This window comes from Ipomoea triloba, chromosome 2 (assembly GCF_003576645.1).
Source record: "Ipomoea triloba cultivar NCNSP0323 chromosome 2, ASM357664v1".
Lineage (NCBI taxonomy): Eukaryota > Viridiplantae > Streptophyta > Magnoliopsida > Solanales > Convolvulaceae > Ipomoea > Ipomoea triloba.
The window spans coordinates 14,791,974-14,802,274 of NC_044917.1; the positions used below are offsets into that span (position 1 = coordinate 14,791,974).

Sequence of the window (10,301 nt, forward strand, 5' to 3'; positions counted from 1 at the left end):
TACCTAGTGACACATTTCTTTTTTTTTTTCTCATAGAATGTATTTGTTTATTGATATGAGAAACTTGTAACCATTACCAGATGATGTATGTTAGATAAAATACGTATTGTGATTCTAACCGGCAAATATGATTTTTATTTTTGAAAAGAAAAAAACATAAAATGTACTCCGTATTTATTTATATTTTTAATTTAAAAATAAAAATAAAAATAAAAGTAAAAGAAGAAGAAAGAAAATCGAGAAGTTAAAGTAATAAATGCAATTTAACTTTTCCTTTCATAGAGAGTTAGAGACCATCTTTGAATTTCTCCCTCCCCGCTTTAATCAACTACGTACTGCATATCAACGGCTGACATTTGTCCTCATAAAACCCCAAAATCTTGTTCTTTAATCTCTACCCCCAGGGGCCAGGGCCCGCCTCCTTTACTCGCAGCCTCAAGAGGATCAAGTTTGATCAAAATTTTTGAATTTTCCGACGAAAGCTGTGAACTTTATCTCGATTCAAAACACATAAGAGAAATGGGCAATAAAATTGTGATGTTTTGGTAGGGAGTGGGGGTGGGGTTTTGGCACAGAAACAGAAGATGCCGGTTTCAACAAGATCTCGCACAGTGACAAGCAGCCGACATCATCAAAATGACCCAACAACCGGACCCAAACTGGAAAACCAGGAAGAGAGCCAAATGTGTTGTAAGATGATGAGAAATCCACACCACGGGTTGAAGGAGAAGATGAAGGAACTAACCCTTTTGTATGAGCAGCAAAAGCAAGCCTCTATGAAGAACCGAATTTTGAGGGTTGAAGAGCCTCCTAGCCTGGATATCGTGGGTTCATCGAATTCAGTCCCTAATTCTACTGTTACAAGGACTTACGTGCCCCCGCAGGAGAATGTGGGTGTGGAGGCCGGCGGTGGCGAGAGGATTGTGGGGTTTTCTTGGCCGAGAAGGGCGAATAGAGGGGGGGCTACTAGTGAGAATGTACAAGAAAGTGAAAGCAATGGGGGTGAGGCAAGTAGTAGTAGTAGTAGTTGTAGGATTCTTGTTTTTGTGAGGCTAAGGCCATTGGCCAAGAAGGAAATGGACGGCTGTGTGAGAATTGCTAATGGAAAAGATGTTTATCTCACTGAACCTGCTACTGAAAATGATTATCTTGGATTAAAGAGGCTTCGAGATCGCCATTTTACCTTTGATGCCTCATTTCCTGATTCTGCTTCTCAGCAACAAGTCTATTCCACAACGTGCGTAAGATCAACTTTTCTTCTTTTTTTTAGTCAATTCTATGTGCTTTGAGTTAGTATGCCTGAATAGAACACTTCCATTTCCAGTTCATCAATGCTATTTGATATGGTGCTGATTATATCTGGTTGTAAGTATTTATTTGTTTTCCAAAATTTGCAGCTGCTTGTGTTTGGCTTACATTTTTAGTATAGAAAATTCGTTCTTTTCTTCTCCGTAAAGGTCGAATCCCCAACCCCAAGACCCCCACACCCCGACCCGACAAAGCAGGTAAGATGATGTAAATCACGGTAACTCAGTGGCTATGCAGACATGGCCAAATGCCAGTGCGCACAAGGGATCTGCCTACTTTAGGCATAATCCTCACAAATTGCCGCTTCCAAGTTTTAAATATTGGTCTCTTCTCCCAAATACTGCCTAATAAATCAGTGTGCTAAGCCTGTGTTGTGGAGTTGTGTAACTTGGGTTACATGATAGTCATTAATTATGAAGCATTTGGGGTTCCTTGAGTCCAGCAACATATCTTCCCTATTCCAAATTTTCTAGGTTTCATTTGGATCATATTTGGTTAATTGGGTGCTTTTATTGTAGTGAAGACTTACTATATGCAGTCAATACTTTTGGAAGTTCTCAATAGTTTTGGCAATTAGGATTTACTATTGCTTTTAATGCCAAAACATGAGAGGTAATATGAGTTGTAATAGCTTTTAATAATGCCATTTTTCATCATCTTTCAAAGGGTTGTAATTCCGTTTTCTCTTTCATGGTACCAACTCCTTAGAGCTGAGTATATTTAAGCTTTAAGGAACTTAACATTATATATATATTTTTGTGGGACTTCCAGAACAGCAGAGCTTGTGGAAGCGGTTCTGCAGGGTAGAAATGGGTCTGTCTTCTGCTATGGAGCAACCGGAGCTGGAAAGACGTACACTATGCTTGGTACAGTTGAGAATCCCGGGGTAATGGTCTTGGCAATCAAGGATCTGTTTAACAAGATAGGGGAAAGGAGCTTTGATGGAAATCATGTAGTCCATCTTTCCTATCTGGAGATCTACAATGAAACTGTCCGAGATTTATTATCCCCGGGGAGGTCTTTGGTCCTTCGAGAAGATAAACAGGTTTGTATGTGCATATATAGTAGCATCTTATTTATTGAATCCTTAGATGACTGTTTGCTTTGCCGTTGTATACCTTTCATCGGAATTGATCATGATATTGTCATATTCTCCTAATCATGTTAACGGATATTCCATCAATACAATGTGTTGTCACTAGCATTTTGTGATAGAACAATTTGAATGAAAAGGTTGTGCTGTCAAGTGGTACAAAGTACAAGAATTATAAGCAGCACGGTCCGCTTTCTTTGTCTTTCTGTTTATTAATATCATTCAAGCTATTTATTTTAAAAATTTCAGGGGATTGTGGCTCAAGGTCTTACTCAGTACAGAGCATATTCTGCAGATGAAGTATGCAATATTGCAATCCTTCCATTGTTTTAGACCGTTTATAAGACCGGGACCTTGTTAAGGAAAAGGGTTACTGATCTCTGTTTCTGCTATAAATGGCAGGTAATGGCATTGCTTCAACAAGGAAATCTTAACAGAACCACAGAACCAACTCGTGTTAATGAAACTTCCTCACGTTCTCATGCAATTCTGCAGGTTTTCATTGCTACTATAAGGAATCGTTAAAAAAGTTGTGTTTTGCTAGCATGGTGTCTTATAACGCTTTCTTATGCAATCACATTCAGGTCGTGGTTGAATATCGTTTCAAAGATGATTTGAATAACATTGTATACCGCATGGGAAAGCTATCACTTATCGATCTTGCTGGCTCTGAGAGAGCGCTTGCTACTGATCCAAGAACGCTAAGATCTCTCGAGGGTGCCAACATAAATAGGTCACTCCTCGCTCTCAGCAGCTGCATCAGCGCACTCGTTGAGGGGAAAAAACACATACCATTTCGGAATTCCAAACTTACCCAATTGCTCAAGGACTCCCTTGGTGGAGCTTGTAATACTGTGATGATTGCTAACATCAGCCCGAGCAGTCACGCTTTTGGTGAAACACAACACACGCTTCACTGGGCTGATCGTGCTAAGGAGATCCGGACAAAGGTTAATTACTTTCAGCTTCTAGCTTCGATCTTCGGTGATTCTAAATTGAACTGTTGGATGCATTGCCTTGCCATTTTGGTGCAAATTGTCATCATCATCTAATAACTACTGCTACATTGTTTACTTAGAAAGTTGAAAAATTTTCATTGTCCAAACAAAAGCCATAGTTGGATGGTGATGAATCAGTTTATTTAGTAAGATTTATCTAACCATTTATCCTTAACATTTCAGGCTTATTACACACATGATAAAATGCTGATTCCTGATTCTGAAATAGATCAGGCCAAGTTATTGCTCGAGTTACAGAAAGAGAATCGTGAATTGAGAATGCAGTTGGCTCGTCAGCAGCAACAGCTACTAAGTAATCAAGCGCAAAACTTAGCCCCAAATGCATCACCCACCGCATCTACTGTTACCTCTCAATTATCCCCTTCACCGTCTCCAGCTCATCCAAACGAGAAAAGAAAAGCAAGACCCTCGCTTTTGGGTGCTAATTGCTTCACCCCAGAATCCCAGAAAAAGGGAGCAGATGAGACGGTTAAGGAGCTCAGGAAGGTTGTGAGTGAACTGGAGGCTGAAATCGAGAGAATGAAAATGGACCATGCATTGCAGATAAAGCAGAAGGATGATTTCATACACGAGCTTTCCAGGAAAAGCCAAAAACCGGCCAGGGTAGGTGGAGACTCAATGAAAAGGGTCATTACAAGGGTGAATATACAGGCAGAGCCAGAGGAGGCATGCGAGGATGAGTTAAAGACTCAAAGTCATCGTTTTCTATCCCCAGTTGCCACAGCAAAAAAACGTACTTTCTGGGACATAGCAATGCCAAGTAACCCATCACTCGTCACTCTAACTTCACGACAGACCAGAAACCATGTCAATACAGAAACCGTAGTGACTGCATCCAAGCTTCTCCAGGTGGGTGTAAATGTGTAATTGACTTATATTCTCATTAGTTTTCTTCCATTACTAGTTTGATAAGCTGGACATGAAAATAGTTTCTAAAATTCCACCATGATTGTGGTTTGGGCAGCCAGGATTCGCTCGCCAAAGACCCTGAAATTTGTAAAGCAGTTAAAGAATGAAGAATTAAGAGCTAAAAATGGATGCAAGTGATCCAAAGGGGGGAAACGCCATATCAGCTTCGGGGTAATCTTCCTTCCTGCAACGTATATTCTTTCAAGTAGATTGTTCTATGCAAATGATATAATCAATCTAGTTCCCCTACCAAAAACAAGGGGAAAACTAAGCAGATTCTATTTATTTAGCTATACACATGAACTTTCTGATAGTTTCATATAAAATCTGTATTAATTATTTCATTGTTATCTCTTCAGTAATGCAGCAGAAGCATTCTAAATTCTGTTCTTTTCCTTAAGTCTCCACTTCTGGGCAGTTTTACCATTTGCCCTTTTGATTCATTCATACTTCTAGCAGTGCATCAAGCAACAACAATTTTAAATTCAGATGGTTTAAACTATCCATATATGAACATTTTGTATTTCTGCAGAATATATGTAAGTCTGGTATGGAAAAGCAGCCATCTAAAGTGAAGGACAAATCATTTCATATCATAAGATAATCATAATCACATCATCTAAGCCCTCCCAAAAGATAAGAATGTTTTTTTCCCCTGTGAAAATCATTACTTTGCTTGTGTTTTCAAAATCACCAAAAGATCATTTGTGAATTGAATAGAGAAATAAAATCAATATAGTTGACCTTACATAGAATTGATCTCACTGGAATTTTCCTTGTAATGATAAAATAAAAGATTTATATCCAATGAACAGTATTAAAAATTAAAATATCGAATTGTATTTTTAAAAAAAGAAAAAAAAATACTTGAGTGTGCACAAAGGAAAATGAAGAGAGAATGACTGAATAAGGTTGTAAACACACACAGGTAAAACGGCATTGTTTAGTAGTATGTCAAACCTTAACCCTAAATAATTTTGGATATTCGTATGGGTCAGATATGAAAGTATCTCCCCCCACCCACCCACCTGAAATTACAAAACCGACTATTTTAGGGTTGCAAGTTGGTATTCGAAGCTCGACTATATTCGGATATCGGATCGGTCGATTTTTTTCAGGTGGGTTGGGTTTGTATGTGATTGCCTTAAAACTTGTTGTAAAAGAGGACTTTAATAAAGATTGCTTATCTTAATTTTAATTGAAAAGAAAATCACATTTCACTTATATATGCGTGTGTATGTATGTGTGTTAATGTATGTATGAGTACAAAGGATGTTTTACTGTATTAAATGAAAGAGTCATTTCCAATTTTGGTCTTACTGTTATTGTGGCATTGCCAATTTTAGTCCACTTCATTAATTTTTGTCACATTGCGGCCAGTCTTATTTAGTTATTGTCACTTTTAGTCCACCGTTAAAATTTTCGTCAAATAACTGTCCAAAACAGGGATATTTTGATCTTTTCATGCTTTGATCATCTCCTTTACCCTTTGTAGTGGTTTTCCTTATAGATTTTCATTCAATGAAGAGGTTCGGCGAAAGCCATGGCTTTGTAATGTGGCTCACATGGCTTTCGTCAGACCTCTTTAATAGATGAAAATGTGTAAGGAAAATCACTGCAAAGGGTCAAGGAGATGATCAAAACATGAAAATACCAAAAATACCCTTATTTTGGACGACAATTTAACGAAAATTTTAACGGTGGACTAAAAGTGGCAAGTACTAAATAAGACCAATGTGGCAAAAATTAATGAAGTGGACTAAAATTGGCAATGCTCCAATAACAATAGGACCAAAAATGGAAATGACTCTAAACGAAAATTATGACATCACTTTTAGATCGAACGTAAGTTGTTTCAAATTTAAATACGAATAACAATGTTGAAGCGAATGATAAATTGAATGAAGGAAAATGCAGAAAAGTAAACAAAATGAGATCCCACACCCAACATAAAGAACATAGTAGAAGCAACCTTTAGCATAAAAGTATTCATCACATGATGAACAAACTGTTTTCTTTAGGTTAATGCTGGGGTTGAGCATTGATTAGGTTAAGATTATGAAATGCAGCATGTTTATAACTTTATGTCCCAGCACACTACTTTTTCTATTATTGGGACGGAGAAACTCACAATCAGCCAACCACTCATTATGTGAAAGTCTACACTGGATGAAATATTATCCCTGTATAATAGTTTGTAAAGTAAACAGAAGAGTAAATCGTACTAAGAAAATTCTGTGCGATGAGCTCGACTGAAAGAATATTAACAAGAATTAAATTGAAAATCATGTTTAACCCGCTTGACCATTCTTTCGGGCAGCACACTACTTTTGAATCTTTGAACAATGATGACTACATGATCAAAACAAAACTTATTAACATCTTTATTATCTGCTTTGAACACTGTAATCCTTGCCACTTGCCACTAAGATGGCCCCCCAAACCCCCTTTTTTTCCCAACTTTGTATAAAGAAAAGAAAGCCTTGAAACTAGGAGCGGCAATGATGCCATTTTGTTCAAAAAAACTGTTCCTTCAATCATAAAAGAGGAAGGAAAATAATAACAACCACTCTTAATGAAGCATTACATATCATTTCTTTAAATTAATCATAGTTTTGGTTTTGTTAAATGAAATTCGTTAATATACTTATTACATAATTTTTTTTTATACATATGTTATAGTTAGAACGTAATTGTATGTATCATGGTATGTAGCTAAAAATTATAATCATTGTATCCAGTAGAAAAAACTTTTTGTGATAGACTAAAAGACCGAGGTTGAGACCAGTCTCGGTTGCGCTGAGCGTCCGAGTCTGAGGCCGAAACAGTGTGGCATCGATCCGAGTTGCCCTTGACTTCCTTCTCCGATCGGTTTGCTCCTGATCCTGCTCTCAATATATCCATTTTGTATCATTAAAATATATTAATCATGTAAATTGGTCAAATATAACATTATTTTATTAGTGTATTTTATTTGATATATATGTTTGATAATATTTACCTTTGAATATATAATTGGATGTATACGTTGATTTGTAATCAATTGCTATAATCATTATATAGAGTAGAAAAAACTTTGTACTTTTAATTTCATTAATGATTGTAAATTGATGAAATAATAACATTATTGTATTGATGTATTTAAAGTAGTTGAAAACATCACATTACAAAATATAATATTAATTTGTCCTTAATGGAATACTACAAGTATTTTATTCAAGTCATTAGTTACAAATAATTTATAGTCATCCTTCTTTCTCATCAGTCATCACTTAATGGATCAATAATGAACCATAAGTAGCCATTACTTTTTGAGCAAATTTTTTGAAATATATTTTTAATATATACTAAAGATAAATTATTTATGTATTAAATGTACATTATTTGATAATATAAAATAATATATATATATATATATATTAAAATAAAAATAATATACTTTTAATACTCAAATAATGTACCTTCAATACACAAAGATGGATGAAAATGTTATGGCATTGCAACTTGGATTAATCAAAATTGCAAGTACAATAAACCCTAATATAGTGATCAAAGAGACGGCATGCTTGCCCACTTTGTAAGATTGTAATCCTACTCGGAAGATCAAACGGTTTGGAACTTTGGAATTTTGACATTGTCAGGCAATAGCATTCTGCTTTGATTTACTACTTTTTGGGATTCCCATGTTTTTTATTTAAAAAAAAAAAAAGAAGGAAAGATGAAGAAAATAAAAATTATTATCAGAAAGTAGATATTGTCACACCGGATATATTTTGCTTCTGTATAATAATCTGTAAATTATGCAGAAGAGATATATCGCAGTGAGAATATCTTATGTGATGGGCGTGATCGAAGAGATGTTGATAAGAATATCATATGATGTGTCTCAACTGATCCACACATATTCAAATATCTATACACTACCAAAGTAAATTTCATACCTCCATTCACAATATTCAAATTTAAAACTTTATTTCTCTTTATTCAATTAAATATATTTTGTTTTCTTTTTTCTTTTTTTCTTTTTGGGTTGTGGAGTATTCTACGACTACAGCTTTAGCTTTGTTTCTTGGGATTCTTCCATGTTACTTTGATGAATCCTGACCAAAGATATGCTCCAAAATCAATGATTGGAACATCTAACATCTTTAGGATCTGATGCCTCGAAATTTCATGTAATGTCTGAAGGCTAAACTAAGCTAGCTAGTTTGCCAGAAAACAAAAGCGAAGCTATACCAATATTAAATTCAACATAAAAGATTATGCAATGAAGAAAAGAAGCAAAAAAGAAGGTAGTAGCCTTACAAAGAGAATTTCAGTCCTTCAACTGGCTGCCAATATAATAAACAACAAGCAATACAAAGTTAATGATTGATTTGTTCTTGAGTATTGCGAAATTATCAATTTGATTCACGACTATCATCCATATTAAATTAATTAAATTCTCAACTTTAAAAATCTTATCCAATTTCATCTTCCTAGTAATTAAGTAATTTGAGCCGTAGAATGATAACGGAGGACGAAACTGGATAAGATTTTTAAAGTTGATGACTTAATTTGGTAAGGATGACAGTCAATGACCAAATCGGTAATTTTTGTTATAATCAAGGAACCAAATAAGTCATTTAACTCTAAAATACAATATGTGAAAAAGGAAAAGATAAAGCAAAGATGTGAATTATAAGATTAAGATCTTTCAAACAATTACCAAAAAAAAAAAAAGGTCTAAGAATTGGAAGCACTTGAATTGGTTCGCCTTGTAATCATTTGATACTATATGTGTATCGCTATATGTCTCTTTATCCTCGATAAAGTTTTAAGACGAAAGAAGTGAAATCAAATAATTTAAATATCAAACTTTTCAAGAAAATCTAATATATTATTGTATTTACTAACGGGGGAGAAAAGAAAACACAGAGCATATTTACATATATACACTTGGAAAGCAAAAAATAGAAAATATAATGGAGAATTAAAAATTTAAAATTAATGCAATCCAACACTTATTTCATGTTACTATTTAGTATTACACATTTATACAATATTGCCTTCTATAAACTTTCAAGGTAACAATATTGAAACTAGATAACTCAGATTTCAAATGTATATATACACATCACACCATTTCTAGTTTTCCACCCCACACTTGTCTGCCACTACACATGATATATGGGGGGTGGGGGAGACAATTAGGATGAATGAAGGATTTAGCAGAGGATAGAGTTTGTGTACACATAACCTGGGGTGTGATTGAGTGGAAGAGACGACTCATTCATTCTTAACCAAAGAGTTTGATTTTTGATTTTGGATATGGAGTAGTTTTAAATCTCCAGGCCAGATTAACTATCACACTCATTAGAGATGCCTATACTTCAATGAGGGGATTAAACATTGTATCCGTGCCCGTAAAAATCCTGAGTACAAAAAAAAAAAAAAAAAAAAAAAAAAAAAAAAAAAAAAAGAGTTTGTGTACACAACTCACATGCTGCATATTACCTTCAAACAACATGATCATGCCATAGTGGAGGTGCCTAGGACACAAAGCAACCCCACTCACAGAGATTTATTCCAAGCAGAGAAATCACATCAAGAAATGCCAATTTTTGGGGATACTAAGAAAATTCATTAACCGATTATATTTATTCCATCATCCAAACCACATTTTCATCACAAGTAAAGACAAAAATGGGTTCTGCCAAATAATGATAACATAGGAGAAGATTTTATCCCTAGTTTTGTTTTTATTAGGTGAAGGTAGAATTCATGATACTTGCTTTAGGTATGGAGCAACCTTAAATCTCCAGTTGTCCCATACAATAGAGGTGCCTATAATTGAGCAATGAGATTAGTCATTGTGTCCGACAGTAGAAAATCTGGGCTACACTAAAAAAAAAAAAAAAAGAATTCATGATACCAAAATGCAAAGAATTGCATAATATGCTCATAAATTTGTAGCTAGGCATCCATTATTG

At 35.0% G+C, this 10,301-nt stretch overlaps 1 protein-coding gene across 2 annotated transcripts; it reads left to right on the forward strand.

The window, feature by feature from the left end:
* Window positions 1–433: 433 nt before the first annotated feature.
* On the forward strand, window positions 434–4,719 carry LOC116009083 (kinesin-like protein KIN-8A). Of its 2 annotated transcripts, none has more exons than XM_031248731.1 (7): window positions 434–1,237; window positions 2,080–2,353; window positions 2,651–2,701; window positions 2,804–2,896; window positions 2,986–3,351; window positions 3,583–4,269; window positions 4,385–4,719. In XM_031248731.1, exons 1-7 carry the CDS (start codon window positions 585–587, stop codon window positions 4,409–4,411), a joined length of 2,151 nt encoding a protein of 716 aa, XP_031104591.1. In that variant the 5' UTR covers window positions 434–584; the 3' UTR covers window positions 4,412–4,719. The 2 variants fall into 2 exon arrangements, with proteins under 2 accessions (XP_031104591.1, XP_031104590.1); XM_031248730.1 differs by having other exon boundaries at window positions 4,389–4,719.
* The last annotated feature ends 5,582 nt before the right edge of the window (window positions 4,720–10,301 follow it).

Bases quoted from the DNA above. Each gene is read 5' to 3' on its own strand.
- LOC116009083 (XM_031248730.1), top strand. From the start codon at position 585: ATGCCGGTTTCAACAAGATCTCGCACAGTGACAAGCAGCCGACATCAT. The intron at 2,702-2,803 runs GTATGCAATATT...TATAAATGGCAG, and splicing joins GAGCATATTCTGCAGATGAA to GTAATGGCATTGCTTCAACA. The intron at 2,897-2,985 runs GTTTTCATTGCT...AATCACATTCAG, and splicing joins GTTCTCATGCAATTCTGCAG to GTCGTGGTTGAATATCGTTT.